The sequence below is a fragment of the Talpa europaea genome (assembly GCF_964194135.1).
Source record: "Talpa europaea genome assembly, chromosome: 2".
In the NCBI taxonomy this organism is placed as follows: Eukaryota; Metazoa; Chordata; class Mammalia; order Eulipotyphla; family Talpidae; genus Talpa; species Talpa europaea.
Genome location: NC_140068.1, coordinates 82,963,102 through 82,983,980, shown reverse-complemented (window position 1 = coordinate 82,983,980; position 20,879 = coordinate 82,963,102). Strand labels below are relative to the sequence as shown.

General features: G+C 34.9%; 1 protein-coding gene across 1 annotated transcript; it reads right to left on the bottom strand.

The window, feature by feature from the left end:
• Positions 1–2,538: 2,538 nt before the first annotated feature.
• On the bottom strand, positions 2,539–18,016 carry CRISP1 (cysteine rich secretory protein 1; the record flags this gene model as incomplete). Its single annotated transcript, XM_084258900.1, has 8 exons — positions 2,539–2,717; positions 6,569–6,670; positions 8,402–8,490; positions 11,020–11,117; positions 12,222–12,370; positions 13,432–13,522; positions 16,311–16,439; positions 18,008–18,016. 8 exons carry the CDS (start codon positions 18,014–18,016, stop codon positions 2,539–2,541), a joined length of 846 nt encoding a protein of 281 aa, XP_084115026.1.
• Positions 18,017–20,879: the final 2,863 nt, after the last annotated feature.

Here is a 20,879-nt window from a genome sequence, read left to right as displayed (position 1 = left end):
TCAGCACAATGATTAAATAGGTCAGTTCCAGCATTATACCTGCTCAAATATAGAAACAGTAATTTTCATTTATTTTATATTACAGTTTCAGGGAATGGGATGAAGACATAGACATGGAATCGAGAAGAAACTGCTATAAACTCTCTTCTGTGGACATAATTTTTTTCAAAGCACACTCATTTTCCTATCATACTGCAGGCAGGTCTGGTTTGACTCACATAAGAATCTCCTTACTACTTTCAGATTATAACTCTCCTTTCTCCTTTGGGAAAGGAAAAAAACACACTTATGAAATTTATGACATTTAACTCTCCCAACTCTTAACCCAGCATTTACTTTCTTACAATGGCTTTCCTGCCTCCCCCTTTCTTTCACAAAAATTGAGTCGCCTGAAACAAATTCCACTTGCCCTTCCCAATTTCTGTTGTCAAGCTGAGAAACTTTATTTAACACCCACACAGATAAATCTAACTTCTAATGTCTCAGGTCCTGAGTGCTCCCTTTTTTAAATCTCTTCAAATCCGCTGTAGCTCCCCACTCTCATGGTCTCATCCTGAATGTTATGTTTACCCCAAAATACCATATCAATAAAATCACAAGGTCAAATAAAACCATAAAATGAATCATAAAGAATTATTGTGTGAATATATTTTATCTAGTGAATCTGTAATGGTGAGGGAGGCCTCATTTAAAGAGTAAATTTAGCCACATATTATCTAATAAATAATTTTCATTGATTCTTTTTCAGTTTTTTTTATTGTATTGCCCAGAGGGAAGTCACTGGTTAAATACCATGCTTGGACCTCCTATTATGGAGGAAAGCCTTGTGAATTGAACAATTAATTACAAGTAGTTGAGGGAGATATGCAGATCAGTCATCAAATTTCATTAGCAGAAGACATTTAAATTGGCATTTGTAGTTAACTCTAGGGGTATTATATCACACTCAGAACAATCCGCTTTTATGATAATCACCATTTGAACCACACTATCCTTGTCTGTAGTAGTGGGACAAACAATCTCCCTAAAAATCTTTCATCCTTTTAAGTGTATATCCACTTAAAAGACTGCATATATTGCCAATAAAAGTATGAAGGGTTTTTTTTACTACTGTATTTTATGTAAATCATGTTGTTACTCTTTAGAATAATTTTAGAATAGTCTAAAGGACTTAAATTACTTTCCTGGACAGCAAAGTTTAACTATCATGTGCATGCTGCCATCTTGTGTTCTTGTCCTGGAATTACCCTTCTTGTATTCCAAGTCATGCGATGAATTTGGAAACTCAATACCCTGACATGGAGTAAAAGTATGATTTTGCACTTCTTACTCTTCATGTAAAAAGACATATTTCTGTCAAGGTTATGTGTAACTGACAACGTAGAGATGACAGAAGACTTCGTGCAGACATAGGTTCTCCTTGGCTATGGGGAAACTAATAACTCAGTACTAAAGAAATCTTGCCTGGTATTACTGGTAATAAAATGCTTAGTTCTGAAGTTTACCTGACTAACTCAAAGGGAACTCTGTTGAAGCATGCTGTAGCGCACTACCCAGGGGACATTCTTCACTGAAGAATGGACTCTTGTCCGCAAAGAACTCACTTTAAAAATTGCCCTTATTGGGTCTCCCTGGTGGCGCAAGGGGTTAAGATCTAAATTATGAAGCAATCCACAGCCTCTGCAGCACGAATTAGATCCCTGGCCAGCCAGGGAGCTACCCACATGGCGCAGCAGACCTCTCCTGTCTTGCCTGCTGCTCCCCTTAGCAGTGTACTTCGATCAGCCTGACTATGCTGTTCCCCACTCTGTCTCTGGTGAATCCTCTCACCCTCCACACCTCTGGCCTGAACCTCAGCTCTTGTATGAATAAATAAATAAATCTTTAAAAGAATTGCCCTTATTTACCCCAGCAATCTGTTCCCAGGGCAGTCCACATCCAAGAATTGTTAGATGTGGAAACTGTCAATGACAGACCATATATGTCATTTAATAGTTTCCTGTGGTGGCTATTAAAACTCTGTTATTACTAAATCATAATTCGACTTCTCCATGTGCCGGATCTTCTCTTCCTACCCTATTTGAAGGTATAAATCTGAAGCTTTTTCCCCAGTAAACAACCTGCTTATAAATCTCCACCTCAGAGTCTGCTTATTAAGCAAACTACCTGCAATATTCACTGTGAGATTTGCAGTTCTATCTCTTTAAAGAGTTCCTTTAAGATATTATCTCTGATTGATATCAATATGGCACCTTTTTTGGGTGATATATCCATGATTAAGCATTGCAAGTGAGTATTTGTGTTTGCTTCTGGCTTTAACAAATGGTTCTCGTTTTTTCTTGCCCTAACTCTGAACATTTTTTCCTTTATTTAAAACCTCTTCCTGGCAGCTGTGTTTTCAGTCCTCTTGTTCTTTAAATTTGTGGTCGCTGCTTCTATAAATTGCAGGCATTGCAGGCATTTTCTTAGTATATCTGCAATCTTTATACAGTGTGGAAACATTCCATGTGAATAGTTTACATATGAGTGGTTTGGCAGCTAAAGATTGTACACCCAGTTCCAAAGTGGGGCCCTGGGAGTGGGTTCTTCATACCCCTGCAGGTCTTGACACCACTGAGGATCCTGCAATCCAACTTTATCCTGACACTCTCTGCCTGGAGAAGTTTCACGTTTCACAGGGTAAGAGGGCTCAGTCCTACAGGACTGCCAGCCGCCACCTGTTCAGAATTAGTCGTAAACCCAGTTTGTTACCTGCACTTATAGAGATTGTAAGTTGTGAGGACCTCCTCTTTGGGTTTGATTAATTTGCTAGAGCAACTCACAGGACTCAGAGGACTTTTACTTACTAGTGAAAGGCTTATTATAAAAGACTATAACTAAGAAGAGCCAAATGGAAGCAATATACAGGTATGGGGACTGGCTGCAAAGATACCATGACCTCTCTGCGAGTGCCACTCTCCCCAAGTCTCTGTGTGCTCACTAACCCAGAAGCTCTTTGAATCCAATACTACTGGGTTTTTATTGAGCCTTCATTCTATAGTTGTGATTGACAGATTCAACGTCCAGCTCCTCTCACCATCTCAGACCTGGGCTATAGCATTCCAAATGAAAGGTGTGCAAATACATTTGGCAGGTAAGGGTTCAGCACCCAAGTCCAGTGTGAGGCAGCAGAGATAGTGGGGATGGGGTGTCCTCAGGTCATGGGGTGGGACTGAAAGTTCCAATCCTCTAAGTAAATGGTTGGGTCCCCCACTCCATCCTTTGGCGTTGTCCTAAGGTTGCCTCATTAACATAAAAAAATCTCTGGAAATTCCAGGAGCTATAGGAGCTCTGTTCCAGGAAGGGAAAAAGAGCAATATTGTAATATACAAAATACAGTATGTGTGTTTATTGTAACTCACATTATCACAACACAATGTCTTCTTTGTAATTTGGAGTAAATATCTCAATATATTGTTTAAACTGAACACAATCCTATTTATAAAATGATTGGAGTGAATAAGAAAGGAATTAAAAAATCTATATTTCCTGTCTATTTTCTATAAAATAGATTCTATAAAAGAATCTTTTATAACTTTTATTAACTTGTGACAGACAGCTCCATCTAGTGGTAAGCTATTTTATTCCATTTGAGATTTGGAAGCTCTCCTTACTGCAGGCGCTCTCTATGTGGTCCTTGCTGTGTGACTATGAGGAAGTTATGGGTATTTTTGTAACCTCAGTGTTCTCATATATAAAATTATATAATGAATCCTACCTCAGAAGACTGTTGAAGAGTTTGAGTGGCACATCAATAGCACGTTTGCTATGTATTCTGCAAAATTGTAAATACCTCAAGCAAGTAACTATTGAGTTATGATTTTTATGATCCCTAATTTTAGGCCAGAAACCTAAAAGCAGTTGAGATTTACCACAATGAAATCATTTTCATGACTCTCAGAGATAATCAGTCTTTGCTTAAAGAACATACAAGGTTTTTTAAAAAATATTTTATTTATTTTTGTGTAGAAGAACTGGGGTATACGCCAGAGGCTTGTGTGGGGGTGAGAGTATTCACAAGAGACAGAATGGAGAGCAGAACAGGTGTATTTAATGAAATTACTGCTAAGAGGAGCAGCGGGTGAGACAGGAAGGTCTGCTGTGCCATGTGATTTAGCTCCTTGGCTGGGGATAGAACTCAGGTTGTCATGGTGGTAATGCTGAGCCTTAACCCCTAGGCCACCTGGGAGTCCCCCTAAAGAACACACAGCTTTGAGTAATTCTTCATTCCGTTTGTACATGAAGCCATTGGCTTCACATTAGTGAAATTTCTGTGCTGTTTCATTTGACTCCTTCCCATAAAAAGATCTAAGGGAATTAGGGGAGATACAACATTCTCCTATCATTCAGTGGTTCAGGGTGTTTGATTCCAGAACTTCCCTGGGATCTCTTACCTTTAATAGTGAACATGGAGGAATCCTCCATGCCAGAGAAAACAAAACTGTGACAGAGCTTACATGCTGAGCTCATTCTGAAAGTCACCTTGATCTCTAATGTGGGCCAGTTATCAGACTGCACCTCTTGGACAATTCTATTATTCATATCTTTTATAATTCTACAGAAACCCTAGTTTTGGTTGTAGAGCTCTCATAATTGAGAATCAAAGGTGTGTTATCTCCACTCATGGCATCAAGTTCAAGTCATTCAGTTTAACTTCTTCCTTTAATTTTCCCTGAAATGTAGATCTATTTTTGTGCCCATATTCTTTCCCTATGAATCTGACAAACTAGTCAGGTTTTTGTTCTCAGTGATGCTCAGTACTACCTTTGCTTCACAGGTCTTCCGGATGTCCATTAATATATGTACACACTCTCTCTTTCTCTCTCTCTCTCTCTCCAACTCTTTTTGTGGAAGAGTACATCAGTGCATTCAGGCTCCCGAGTAAAATCATAAACTCCTCCTGACAGTGATCTTGGACCATACCATGAGATTTCATTCTATGAATAAATACCCTATGGCATTTACAAACAATGTTTACAAAGCTGTGTTCCCAGGGCATTCAAAATATTTCACTATAATTTGTGTCATATTTTCTTGGGGACATTTTAGCATATTTCATCCTCAAGGTGAAATTGGTTTCTCTTGCCCCTTTCTTAGACCTAATCTGACAATGATGGCCATTGAGGGAATTTCTTTTATATAGTCTTTCAGAAAGAAAGCGTCTTTATGAAAAATTAACTTGAAACTGAAAACTGTGTTTCCATACACTGCCCCAGTTTCCTTTTGATGTTCATATTCACAAATATTGACATATTCATTTGAGATGAGGAAGACAATACCTCTACATGTGAATTACACCTTGTTTGTAATTGGGACTGAATATGTATTTTGTTAAATAAGGACACGTGTATAATAGGTATGCCAATGAAGCAATGAGACTTTCAAATCACTTTCAATTAAGTTATGTTTACCTTGCAAGTAATGAGACTGTACTCTTTGTTTTGTTTTAATGATTGATTATAAAATAAAGTGAAAAAGGGAAGAATTACTAGTGCACGTTAGTTGTGCAGGATAGAGAAACATCAGGGTGACTGGAGATGTGACAAAGCAGGGAAAGTTAAACAGATAGTTAAAGGTAGTTAAACTATCCCCAGCAATAAAAAATTATATATGCTCTACACTATGCAAAATAATGTATGCTATATAGTATTAATTGCAGTGCTATTTGTAATAGCAAGGATATGGAGGCAGCCCTAGATGGTCAATAGATGATTGGATCAAAATGTGTGAAAATGCAGCTCTCTTGCCTGCCTGTGACTATGCAGGTGTTTCTTTTCACAAACCTTTTCCTTTTGCAAAACCACGAAGGCAGCTCTCCTGCTCACCTGTGACTACGCAGGTGCCCCTTCCTTCCTTCCTTCCTTCCTTCCTTCCTTCCTTCCTTCCTTCCTTCCTTCCTTCCTTCCTTCCTTCCTTCCTTCCTTCCTTCCTTCCTTCCTTCCTTCCTTCCTTCCTTCCTTCCTTCCTTCCTTCCTTCCTTCCTTCCTTCCTTCCTTCCTTCCTTCCTTCCTCCTTCTCCTTTTCCCAGTAAACCTGTCCTTTAAAAATGTAAAAAAAAAAAATCACGGTATGCTGTGGAATACTATTCAGTTATAAGAAAAGATAAAATGTAGCCATTTGCAGCAGTATAGAGGGAACTCAAGGGAAATCTGTGTAGTACAGTATGTCATAATGACAAATACTGGACACTTAAATAGTTGACCATCTGACAAAGTAAAATAACTACAAAAACTAGTGGATGTTAATAATTGAGGTGAGAGCTTTGAGACTAAAAGAAAAGGAGGCGGGGATATAAAAGATGGTGGTAGTGGGGGGCATATTTTAAAACAATGTTGCTTCAGCATGTATCTGGACAACAGTGTGTGATATTGATGTAGATATCTGATGCTATATGATTAGTAACTGTTAGGATCCCAAGCATAAATAAAATAAAATTTAACAGACCATCTGAAGCAAAACAAGGTAAATAATTAAATCCAATGGAAAATTATAAACAGCAAAGTTTATTTTATCCCTGTGTCACACTGACAGGTAGCTTTGCAGAGTTGTTGAACTGATGGGTTCTTGCATCCCTGAAGTCGTTTTTTTGCTTTACAGTTCCTTTGTTCATCATAGTAGGGGCAGGGATTAGCTGAAAGAAAAAAGTATGGTCATATAATACTGCCTCAGAAGTCAGTCACTGAGAAGAGAGATCATCACCTTAAAAACATAAATTTTATTAACAACGGCTAACTAATTGTGAATGGAAAGCAAGTAATGAGCTAAATTATTACAGAAGATTAAATCAGGTATGATATTAAGCAGGTTTCTTGAATCTTGAGTCTCTTTTTTGATAGGAATATATCTAAGCATATTGGAGATTCATCATTACGAACTATAACATTATTTTGAAATCATCAGTTTCATAAACTACATGTAATAAAAAACTAAATTATACTATAATAATATAATAAAATGTAATAATTTAGTAATATAATAATTTATATTATGTAATATGTATTATGTCATATATAGGTAATAATATGAAAATGATGTAATATAAAATATAACTCATTTATTTATTATAGTTAACGTATTTAATGATTTATAATTTAATAAGTCATTGCTTGAATTATTAATAGTTACATACAACATATATGTGAAGGTTTATTTCTGAGTTTTCTATTCCATAGGTACTTATCTGTCTTATTAAATAATATTATTTGTATGTTTTCTTACAGAAAGTTTTTTAAAAAATAAGTTTTTTTTAATTGAGATCCCATTGGTATGCAACACTATGTGTGATCAGAGGTACAGGCTCACACCTCTTCAAATACATGTTACCTTACTACACATACCAACACAATCATCCACCACAGTCCATCTGTCAGTTTTTCCCTCAGTGTCATACTATTTTGATTACTGTAGTTTCGTGGTAAGTTTTGAAATCAGGAAGTATGAGTCTTCTAGCTTTATTTTTTTGAATGAAGAAAATTAATACAAAGGCAATGTAAAAATTAGGTAAAAATCCACATTTATAGTAGCAAATAAAGTCTCAGTCTCCTTACCAAGACATCTCAAATAATGGTTCACACATTTTTCTCACTTGGTTCTACACAATGAACATGCACACATACACATAAATATGTGTCTTCTGTTATGCAGTATTTTGGAGGAATATGAATGTGATACACTTTTTTTTTAAATTAGGGAAATGTTTACAACATTGTATTGGTTTCTGGTACACAGGAATAAATATATAATTGGAACGCATTTGGTTAATATTACATTTTAGGTAAGACTTACTTAGGAAATAAAAAGACATGTTGTAAGGGACAGTGTGTTCATCAACTAATATCTTCTACTGTGTCAGGAAATGTGGAAGAATAAGGATCACTTAGTAAAACAGTTCATGTTAACCTAAGTGATCAGGCAGGTAAGGGAGTTAACTAGTAAACTGGACAGTGTTTCTAATTGGAGGGCAATGTGTCTAATAGGAATTCCAGAAACTTCTCACAGAGAAGTTTATATAACTTATATAACTTCTTATATAAGTTCTTATATAAGAACTTATATTTACATTAACATTTTATCTAGGTTCTCTTTTTAGGAACTGTAAGCTTTAGGGTAGGAGCTTGAGTTTTTAGATTTAAAAATTCTAATTTTCATTCCAATATATTTAATCAATGGTCTTTTTGTTTACTCTGGAAATGGGGGAGGATTAATCAGAAATAACGTAGGGAGATTTCTTGTAGGATGATTGAATAAAAACTTGTAGAATAATGTTATAAATAAAGTACAATAATGTTAAAAGTTTGATTTAAAGGACACAAGACTTCTAAATCACCAGTCAACATTAAGCAAATTGAGATGTAAAACTTACTACAAAGTTTATCTTCACAGTCTTTAGGACAGTCTCCACATGGGGGTCCATTATTGTAAGGTACGTTCATTTTGTCAGGATCATTGCCCCTTAAAAAAGAAATGAGGAAAAATAGATGATCTCATTAAATTTGTTTTGAAGGTGCATATATAATTTTACTTATTATTTACATTCAAATTTGAAAACAAATTTTAAAAATCAAATTTAAAAACAAGTTTTAAAATACATATAAAACCATGATAATCTCTAGGCAATTTAATATTCTTAGACTTACAGTGGTAGTATCTTATCGAGTATACAACAGACAACTCTGGGGTCTTAAGAACACTTTCAGGCAAGTTGTACTTTTTTGTGTTTTAAAGTCCTAATAGAAGTGGGACCTTTGGACTGTCAAGTTCTAATAGGAAGGCTTTAGAGCCAATTGCAATAGGACATTTGTATTTATTTATAACAATAAAGACTCAGCAAAGAGCCATGTAAAAAGGCATGTTTCTTAACAACGTGAAGAAAGAAATGAATCAAATTGAAAAATGTCCTGTTTCCATCTTGTACTAAGTCATGAGAACTTGATAGATGTTAGTGTCTTTTTATATACATGGAGTGTATAAAAACTGAAAAGGGTCAGTGTGCCTAAACCTAAAGTGTGAGAGTTGGGAGAGAGGGAAAGTCTTACCTGCAAATGACTAAGAAAACAATGTAGATTAAGCTGATATTTAATATTATTTAAAAATAAAGTAAATGTTCTGGTTGAAAAAAATTTCTTTGCTATTTTTCTTTGATAACTCAATTGCTTAATTTTCTTTTCTTTTTTTAAAAGATTTATTTATTTATTTATACAAACACTGGGTACAGTCAAGCATGGGAGAGTGAAAGAATTAACCAGAGCCAGAGCAGGGAACAGAACAGGCAGACTGAAGAAATACACTGCTGAGTGGAGCAGCGGGTGGCAGGAGAGGTCTGTCACTCCATGTGGGACCCTCACTGGCAGCCAGGGATCAAACTGGCACTGCAGAGGCTGTGGGCAGCTTCGCAGCCCAGCGCTCAACCACTGTGCCACCAGGGGAGTCCCCAATTGCTTAATTTTCATTAAAAATATCAACTAATTCAGGAATGCTTTTTGCTAAGCACTTGGTCTCATCATGTGACTGAGAAAATTCTCGTATGACAGTTCCATGTGATCTACTTTTTTCTTTAGTACAGTCAGAAATTCACTACAATCTACTAGTCCATGCAAATATTTAGTAAAATTGATATGCTATACATTCCATGAGCACTTACTATCTTTAGAGCTAATTTCTGAAATAAAATCATGACAAATATTAATTACTGAAACCAAGATATGATAAAAGCAGAAAATAACACACAAAAAGCTACTACATGAACATATCTATTAAGTCTATAGTGATAGTAGAGGCTTTATTTAATGTGTAAATATGATAGTATATTATCAGATTAATAATTTTTATTGAGTCATAGCAAACATCATTATTGTGTTACCCACATAGGAGCCACTGGTTAAACACCATGCATGGAGCTCATATTAAGGAACAAAATCTCATGTAATATACAAGTAAATACATGTAGCTGAACTAGTAATATGCAGACTGGTCATCAACTTTCTTTAGCCGGGTAATATTTAAACTAGCATTTGTAGTCAGCATTTTGGGGGGCTTTATCCAGCTCAGAGCAATCCTTAATTCTGATAATCATAACTGAAGCCACACAAGTTGGTCTTGTGGTCCCTTGCAGTTCCCCTTGTCTGAAGCTGATTCTTACTCTATAAGCAATTAATGGGATAAAATAGTACACCTGCCCATCATTGACAAAACAGATTTCTTCTCTTCTAGGAATTCTTATTCACCCTTTTGATCATACGTATATCTAATTTATAAAGAGAAGTCATATACCAACTTTTCTCAACTAAAAAGCTGAATACAAGAATATTTGACTTTTTCTGTGTTCATTCTTTTTTTTTTTTTAAAGATTTATTTATTTATGCATATAAGAACTGTGGTACATGCCAGAGGTGTGGGGGGTGAGAGGATTCACCAGAGACAGAACAGGGAACAGAACAGGCAGTCTGACTGAAATACACTGCTGAGGGGAGCACCACGCGAGTCAGGAGAGGTTTACTGTGCCTTGTGGGCTGCTCCCTGGCTGGCCGGGAATCAAAATCATGCTGCAGAGGCTGCGGATTGCTTCATAGTGCGGTGCTTAACCCATTGCCCCACCAGGGAGGCCCCTTCTGTGTTCATTCTTGATACTCAACTTCATTTCTGCCTTGAATTCTAGAAATACTCTTGAATCATTGAAGTAAAGTTCTGGTTTGTTTCCTTTCACTCATACCCACTTCAAGAGTTAACAGGACTTAGCAACTGGCAATTTTACTGAATTTGAACTTTCTATTAATGAGCTATATATAATTTATAAAAAATCCGATCTAAAGGAAAAGATGTGTATGTAAACTGTTTTAATTATTGGGTAAATGACGTTATATCCCTAAAGTTCTTCTTAACTGAGATGAAATATTTAAATTTTCTTTTGTAATGTTTAAAACAAAAGACTATGTGGGAGAAACATTTCTAAAATTCAGGTGACATCAGTGATGTAACACATACTCATGACAATAATGGCAAACATAGAAGTATCGAGTGGATTTTCTTTCATGGCATGATGCTATGCCACAGCCAATGAGGTACGAAGTGGCCCAAACAATCTGTAAAGACAAACAGGTCATTTTATTATTTTATATTTTGCTAGGTGATTAACATATGAATATTATTGTCCATGTTTGAGAATAAACACACTGGTTTTTAAGGTGCTTTTAGCATGGACTGTCAGTCTTAGAAACAGAATGATTACCATTTGTCTAGATAACACTAGACAGAAGATAAAATTCTGTTGTTTAATGTGCCCAGCCTCTGGTATTTTGTTTTGGCAGTCCAAGCCAAACAGAATGGTGTGGATGAGAACGTACTTAAAGAAGGTGGAAATTTTGTGCATTGCTTCTGGGAAAATAAAATGGCACAGTGTAGTAGAAAACAATATACCAATTCTGCAAATAATTAAATATAGAATTACCACTTGATCCAGAAATTCCACTCTGGTTTTATGCCAAGTAATTGAAAACAGAGGATGAACAAATTTTTTTCACCAGCCCTCACAGCATCATTATTCTTTTTTATTTTTTTAAAGATTTATTTATTTAGGGCCTCCCCGGTGGCGCAGCGGTTGAGCGCTGGGTTGCGAAGCTGCCCAAAGCCTCCGCGGCGCCGGTTTGATCCCCGGCTGCTCCCCGGCCACCGGAGGAGGGTCCCGCATGGCGCACAGACCTCTCCTGCCGCCCGCTGCTCCCCTCAGCAGTGTATTTCGTCAGTCTGTGTGCTCTGCTCCCCGCTCTGGCTCTGATGAATTCTCTCACCCTCCCACGCTTCTGACTGTACCAGTGCTTATATAAATAAATAAATAAATCTTTAAAAAAAAGAGTTGGGCCTCCCCTGGTGGCGCAGCAGTTGAGCACTGGCTTGCAAGGCTGCTCGCAGCCTCTGCAGCGCTGGTTCGTTCCCTGGCCGCCGGTGAGGGTCCCACGAAAAAAAAAAATTGTAGAATGATTTTTCCATGGTTCTTAATCACCTATTTCTCATACATGCTTATAATCATACTACTAATATATATATAATTAGTATATTATATTAATATAGCATATTAATAATATTAATAGTATATTAATAATATTAGTATAATATATATTATCAGTGTGTGTGTATATATATGTGTATATATATATGTGTGTGTGTGTATAGGCCAGGGTGCAGTTTACCTGAGTGTAATGGTCAATAGTTTCGTCACCACCAACTGATGACCAGTCACCATAATTGAAATATTTAGACTCATTGTACCAGATTCCAATTACATTTGACCAGGAGTAAAGATGAGATGTCAAATAAATATTTTCTCCACAAAATGTATCTGAAAGGAGGAAAAAGAGTTAGTTCAAACTCTAATAAAAGCTGATAATATTTTACAAGAATTCTTCTTCATTCCTATTGTATAAATGTTTCAATGGTCAGTGTCTTATGAGAGTAGGTAATCTGCTGGTAATCTTTCTCACTGATGAATGAACTTGGGATGTTCAGGTTTGGTGGTAGCTACCAATAGGAGATGATGTGCAAGTTTTGATATATCAACAAGCTTTTCAGTTGGTGCCAATTCCAAGCTAGTGGAGAGGAGTGAAACCAACCAGAATAGCCTATGAGCTTGCAACAGAAATTGTTACTTGAAAATAGTTGCACAGAGGAGTTCATCATGCAAGGGTCTTGGAATAAGTATTTGTTACTTAGTGATCCACTTATGATATGGTCTCTTGGTTAAACAGTACTCAGGAGTTATCTGCCTTTCTAGTACAGGGAAAAATCACTTTGCTAATTCATCACTCAGTAGTAGTGGGTAAAAATGCCCCCAAATCTGTAAATATGGAAGTTTCATTAGTATTTTAAACATACTTTATAATACAAAAGTATCTCATAAATATTATTAACATCTACTTGTATGGAAAGTACTAATGGCTTTTCTGGAACCTAACAGTGATCAACCTAATTTAAATACCATAAAATGTTCATATGCACTTAAATTGTTCCTATTGGAAGCTCAGTAAATATAATTCATTTCTCAACTGTGTTAGTGTTTCATAGCTAAAGAAATCCCTATAATGATATTGTGGGTAGTTGTAGTAACTATATAAAATGAAAACCTTCTAGCAATCTACCTATCCATCCAGTTATCATTGTACTGCTCAATTATTCTCTAATATTGAGAGCTTTGATTCTTTTCCTCTAATGGTCAGAATCTGGAATTTGAATATTTGAATACACAAATTAAAAATTCATAGTAATGAAGGGTGTACTGGGCCACAATGCATTGCCTTTTATGGGGCATTTATGGGTCAAATGAAAATAGAGACAATATGACTTAACTTATCCTGAAGACTTTTGAGCATAACATAAAAAATGATCATATAGGTTTATACCTACTTGTAATTCGCCTCTTAAGTGCATTGCTCTTTCTTAATTCACAATTATTTGACCAAATTCTGGCATTTTGTGCAGCTTTTTCACTCCAATTCTACAATAGACACATAAAATACAAACAGGTGATCATACTAACAATTCCATGATAACAATCTAATTGTTTTTAAAAATACAAAGTTCAAAATATCATCAGTTATATAAGCTATCAATTTTAAATAATAATACTCAAATATTGTCATTGGAAGAGGAAGTACACGCTTTCAATTTATTGTATTAGACCTTGAATTTACACAATAAAATTTTGATTATAATGTTCAGATGTAGCTCTCTCTCAGAAGTGTTAGAGTTTAAGTAAATGTTTCCAGTAGAGTAACCTGAGTACAAATCCTTCCATCCTTTGTTAGTAGTTTTATGTCAGACACATTATTTAATGCCTTTGCATCTCAGTTTCTTTTTTTTGTTAAGATTTATTTATAAAATGTTGCATGCTCAACAAATAGATGCTAACTGTGATGGGAAGCAAGTACAGGAACACACACCTCCATTAAAATTATTATTATTATTATTTAATTTTATTTATTTTTTTATACAAGAACTGGGCTACAGGCCAGATGCATGGAAGGGTGAGAGGATTCACCAGAGACAGAGTAGGGAACAGAACAGGCAGACTGACTGAAATACACTGCTGAGGGGACCAGAGGGCAAGAAAGGAGAGGTCTGCTGTGCCATGTGGGTTATCTCCACAGCCGGCTGGGATTGAACCGGGCACTTCAGAGGCTGTGGACAGCTTCACAGTGCTGCGCTCAACCGCGTGCACCACCAGGGAGGCCCCTCCATTAAAATTATTAATCAGAAAAGGGAATATAACTAATGTTACATGTCAGGATTTGTTTCGAACTCTGCATTTATAGTCTTTCATTTCTACTCCTAACAACTCTACGAGGGAAATACTATCATCACTTATAATTGAAGAAACTGAGGCACAGAGACATTTCATAATTTTTCAGTATAACACAAGCAACAGTGCCAAAAAGAAAATGGGAATCTAGATTAGCCTTAATCTCTTAATGTGTGCTAAGTCTATTATGCCGGGGACCAGCCTCCGGCAAAACGTCTTGCCAGGGGTTCCTGAAAGGATGAGACGGCCTAGGCGAAAACGAAAGGGCTGAAACTTTGGGGCTGAGGGGAAGGGGAATGAGGTAGAATGAGGAGACACTGACACTTGGTGAGGTGCTAGTATCTTCTGCCGAGAGACTCAGCAGGTCTTTATTTATTCATTATTAGTAATAATAATAAGAAAATACATTATCAAGTGTAAAGCATAAACAATTAGTGTATTATGTTTCCCATAGACTACTGGCCCCTACAGGTCTCAGCTAGACAGCAGCTCTCAAGGTTAACAGATAATAAACCAAACCTAACATTAAAGCTACTTATTTTTTCATTTAGACAATTATTAAAAACAGTGAATAACCGCCAGTGCATCCCTATCAGCTAAAGCCTAAGCATCAAAGGACTATTCTATTCACATGACCTTCAGCCGGAGACCAGCTGCAGTTCAGCTATCAGAACTTTTTCTACCTAGAAATTCCTTAACTCAAATAGCTTCATATTAAAAACTTTCCCAAGAAACTTCAAGAGAAAACAAAATAGAAGGACCTACTATGATTATTGTATTGTAATGCTTGTCAGGCATGTTCAATAACTTGTCTCCCATTGTCAAGTGAGCCAAACAGCCCAACAACTAATTTCTAAACAAACAATTTTTCGTGCTGTTTACTTACAGTATGCTGATACATATAATTTATTGCCTAATATACTTTCTGATAAATTTTTCTCTATGTCCATGAACAAAAAGCAAAGGGATGTCAGATCTTCAGCCCCACGGTGTGAGGCCCTTTCTCTTAGCTGCTTGTCAGTTTCCTATCTGGCTGGGGCAACAAGACCTCCTGCAGCACTATTATATGAAGGGTTTTGACAGATCTATCTCCGAAGAAGGTGAAAAGCAAAAAGCCTATATCACTAGCTGTAGACTTTTCCCAAAATTTCTCCCTAACTCTTTCACCCTCACATTCTACACATCCACTTAGAAGCTTGTCCTAATATCTGCATGTAAAACATTGTCAACAAAGGTGATGGTGTTTGTTTTTACCAAAGACTTTAACATAAATCTTTCAGCTATTCTTAGAATAATTTGATGACAACTAACTTAGATTTTCAGTATTTTTCCTGGTCTCAAAGAAGATCTCTCTCTCTATACACATACATACACACACACAAACACACATGCATATGTATGTATATATGCTGCAGTCTATGTAACTTTTATGGAACTACCCCTCAGGTTTATGAATTTTCTAAACCATTAGACGTATTCAGTGACTCATTATCCTATATTCAAAGGGAAACAGTTTTGGAGGGTTTGATTACACTAACTGGCTGAGAATCTGAATACCTCAATTCTCAGATTATCTATTCCCTTGACTACTGTCCATTGAAGACAACTATGTAATGTTAAACAAAGTTTGCTATCCCGGGATGTTGGGGCCACTTCATCTCACCCATGCCAAATCAGGATCAGAGAGTGGGGCCCAAGATTCTGTGCTCTACCACATTCTTCAGATGATTGTTAAGTATATACACATTTGAGAGGCACTGATCTGGGCACATTAAGAAGGGAGCTGGAACTATTGCTTTGTCACTTGCTAACACTGTGCTTTGATGAAGTTACCTCCTCTGAGTCTGATTCTTCTGTTATTTCATTGGTTGGTTTGTGAGTACCAAACTTTTAGTATATTGAATATGAATAGAATATAACAAAATCTCAGAAAACACCATGGCTATTGTTGTTATTATTGTTGTTGCTGTTTCATTAATCTTACCATCTTCAGCATGTTACTGGCTGGTGGAACTACATTTCTCCTAAGGGTGTTATGCATAGCAACAATTTCATTTTGGACAGCTTCCAGTTCAGTGAGTAGAGTATGATATTGAACTCCAGCTGGTGTTGCCTGTTACCAGAAAATTATTAGTTTTACTCCTTTCAAGTAGAATTTGTCATGTATAATATATTTTCAAACCTATGCAAATAAGAATTTATAGTTTATTTGAATAAACAATGATCTATATAGCCTTTTATAATGTATGATATATTAGTTTATTAATTTCCATTTCTCTAATGATAGTTTTAAGGATTTCTGAATGGCAGTGTAATAATATACAAGTCATATTTTCACTTAAATATTTTTTTTTAAGATTTATTTATTTTCATACAAGAACCGGGGTATAGGCCAGATGCACGGGAGGGTGAGAAGACTCACTGGAGACCACTTAAAATTTTTAACTCTTAGTTTCCAGAGAAAACTATAAAATTATGTGCAAATTTTCCCATAATTACCTGTCTGTAGAATGCATATATGATATTTTTATCAATATCTTCAGCCCTTTCATATTTTCCCTTTTTACTCTTGGTCAGTTTGTGGATATCAGGCCTTTGTTCCCTTGATTGGTAGGGATTCTACTATCTTCTTTTTGATTTGGACTGTTAACTGGTAACTGATTCATTCTTTCACATGGCAATTGAGTTAGTTTACCTCCCAGAACTTGGGTTAAGTGGCCTAGACCAGGTTACTACTAACTAGATCCTAAAGGCAAATGTAAATTTCTCAGTTGGTCTTTCTCCTTTTACTCTAGAATAGTGACTGTACTTCAACTTAGCTTTTGTTATTGTGAAATGTGTAGATTCCACTATGGGGTAGGAATCAGAGGGAAGGAGACAACTTTAAAATAACATCTTGCAGCTTACTGGAAGATTATTAGGTTATGGGCTAGAACTCAACCTGTTTCTCTTAGGCACAGGGTGTGAGTGATAAGATCCAAACACCAAATCAGTCCCTCTGTGGTCTTGATGCACATGGATTTCTTTCATTTACAATATTGTCTACTACTTTTGACTTCTATTAGCATGTGAAAATGTAAGAATTACTCATTTTCTACACCAAAGCTATTAGGTCATCATGAAAATATTTTAAATTAAAATAATATATTAAAATAATATAATAATTAAAATAATATAATATTAATTAAATTAAATAATATAATATTTTCTTTTATCATTGAGGTTATATAGAGTTAGATATAATTGGGTCATCATAAACTGTTAGGTACTTACTCCTTGTACCATTGATTGTTTTGTGAGTATTGAATTTTTTTGTTTTTAAGAAGTAGTCAAATTCAGATCTCTTACTGATTCTATTGCTAACAGTTTCTCTCATTTCCCTTTTTTGCCTTGTACTTTTCATTTTACATTTAATTTTGATATATTAAAATCTTACTGTGCTCACAAATCAGATAACTCTATTGACATATTGATGAAATACATTTTCTGGTTAAAAAAAATAAAAGAAAAACAACAACAGTACTTTTCCCATTTAGCCACGGAAAATGTATGGATAGATTGTAAGAAAGCAGTTGTCATCCTACACTCTCAGCTTTTTTGAATTATCCGGTGGGGCTATAATGAAAAAGGAACCAAACCATTTGGGTTTACTTCTGGCTCTGCCACTGCCTCTTATCTTACCTTAGCCATGTGATCTAATGTCCCTGTGCTTTAGTTAATTTCTCTGTAATATGGGAATAAGAATAGTACTTGTCAAAAAAATTAGTTCTATTGCAAAGTCAGTTCTATTATAGGTTTAGGACTTATTCTTATCTGCAAAGACATTATGAAGCATGCAATCATTACATACACTTAAAATCAAAAGAGGCAGGAACCCAGCCATCACAGTCAAAGATAAGATGTATTTCATTGTCATCCCTGAAAAAAAACAACAACATAAATTTAGATTATTTTCAACTTGTGGAAAGTTTTATAATAAGCTTTTTTTTTTTCTTCTTTTTTTGGACCAGTTTTACAGTCTATACATTTTCTGCAGAAGATCTGTAAGGAAAAAAAACAAGTTTTAATACAATTATCTTTGGAACCAAGAGAGGAAGAGCGAATTGTAATTAGAAGAATAATAGATTTAATATCTTAATCCGTGCAATTTTTGAATATGTTACCTTTTGTGGCAAAGGAAAATTAAAGTAGCAGATGAAATTCAAATTGCTAACCAGTAGACTTTAAAATAGAGAGATTATCCTGGTGAGCTCAATGTAATGGCAAGGGTACTTACATGTGAAAGCGGATGGCATTTTTGTGGATGATGAGAAAGGTACCATGAGCCAAAGAATATGGACAACTTCTGGAAATAGGACAAATAAACAGGTTCTCCACTGGAGTCTCCTTATTGACATCTCGATTTTAACCCATTGAGATCCACCTGAATGTCGAATCTCCAGAATTTTAAGATAATATATTTGTATTGTTTTAAGACACTAAGTTTATAATAATTTATTTAGGTAATAATTGGAAATTAATACAAGATACAATAGATTAGATTTAAATTAACTGTACCTTTCAGAGCACAAGTGTGATCCTGGTACTAATCTGCAAATATGATTTAGAGATATTCTGTAATTATCTGGTTACTCTGCTGAGAATGGCTGTCATTATCAGCAAGCCAAATTAGATCTAATAAAGCCACCCTTTATTTCTATTTGATATGTTTACTAATTCTAGAGCATTATAAGTAAAGGTTATTAAGTTTGGTTGGCACCTTCTTTTCGTCACCTGCCAAGTTTATTTCTGAATCCATCTTGCTGAACGGGAAGCAGACAAAGCTGTATGATTCTCATTTTACAAAACTGAAACTTTCTCAGATCAGGTTAACCACTCTGTGTAGAATAATATACAAGATGTGGTTTGTCATTTTTCTCAAGCTTCCCCCACCCACTGCCAAGCAAGTTTAATGTGAGAGGAATTCCGTATATCACTACTTTTAGAGAAAACATGCCAAAAAATGTCTTTTACCACTTTTTTCATCTTTCTTTCCCTTCTTCTCTCTCCCTCTAAATGTCACATATCCTCGAGTCCTAACATTTACCGTAATATAGTATGATAAAATATAGATGATAACATATAGATAAATATAGATAAATATAGATGATAAATATGAATGATAAATATAGATGATAACATAGATGATAAAATATGCATCTCATTCTCTTACCATGTCTTCAAAAAACCCAGTAATCCTTAAAAAAATCCATGAATTAATTGAAGAAAATATAAAATAAAAAAGGAGCTTCTGAAATGTAATAGACTTATGTATTCATACACATTGACATTTATACCTCCACTATATATAAATATACACATACGTACACACACATGCATACATGTAAAATATGCAAATATAAAAATTTATGTTAGGTAGGCATATATATGCATATATGTGTAATAATAAACCAAGTGTTATTATTCAAGCACGTCCCCATTATGAGGCTGTCTGTAAATTCTGTGTTGCATTTTCTGAGGGAAAACTTTTTGGGGTGATACTTGTCTTGATTGTTGAAATGTTTCCATGGATATACACTAAGTACTTCAGGTATACCATAAAAACTATTAAAAATAAATTTTAAAATATAGGTATATCCAACTTAGCTGATACACTAACCAGTTGGCATTGACAAACTGACAAAATTTAAATTACATTTTCAATTTTATATACAAATTCAGTACTTAAATTTGCATGTGAAAACATAATTTATATAAAATATTATCTCTTATTTTCTCTAGTATTTGTATTGTTATTTTATATTCATTATGGACATTATTCTGGTAATTTTCTTTAGATTTTTGGCAAAGTTTGATTTTAAGCTCTTTTTCTCTATAAGTAATTTTATTATTAATATTTTACTATAAATATCCAATTTTAGGACTTTTAAAATGAATTAACATAGTTATTGATATTCAGAATTAAAAAGTGATTCAAATATTTGAACTTTTTTCATTAATAATTATATAAATCTAATTTTACTTATAAGTGTACCTGATACCCAGTAGGTATATAAAAATACTCAATAGATGAATTTATTTTTATAAAGCTGAAATAATTGTCTATTTCATAAATGGGTATTTCAGATATACATATAACATTCTATTTTAACTCAATATGGTATGATATAAGATTCATACTAGTCCTAGAGATAAAATATTAATGTTTTTTCCTAGTTTCTACTATTACCTACAATACTGATAAATCCTCAAGTTCTCTGAGCCTCAAGTTCCTTTATATAGAATAAAATGCAATGTTAAAGATACAGATGGCACTCAAGTTCCTAGGACTGCATGACACAACCAACTCTTGTCTTATTCTTTTCAGAATTCCCCTCCTGCTTACTGGACTTCATAACCCAAAGTGAAAGCATATCATATTTTGCAAATAGATGGTAATTAATTCTGATAGAAGACTTTGGAAAATGTATACTATCTCTCATGTTATTGAAATATATAAATACAACTTGGAATTTTACTTATAAATAAAATATCTTCTATCATAAATGGGGAA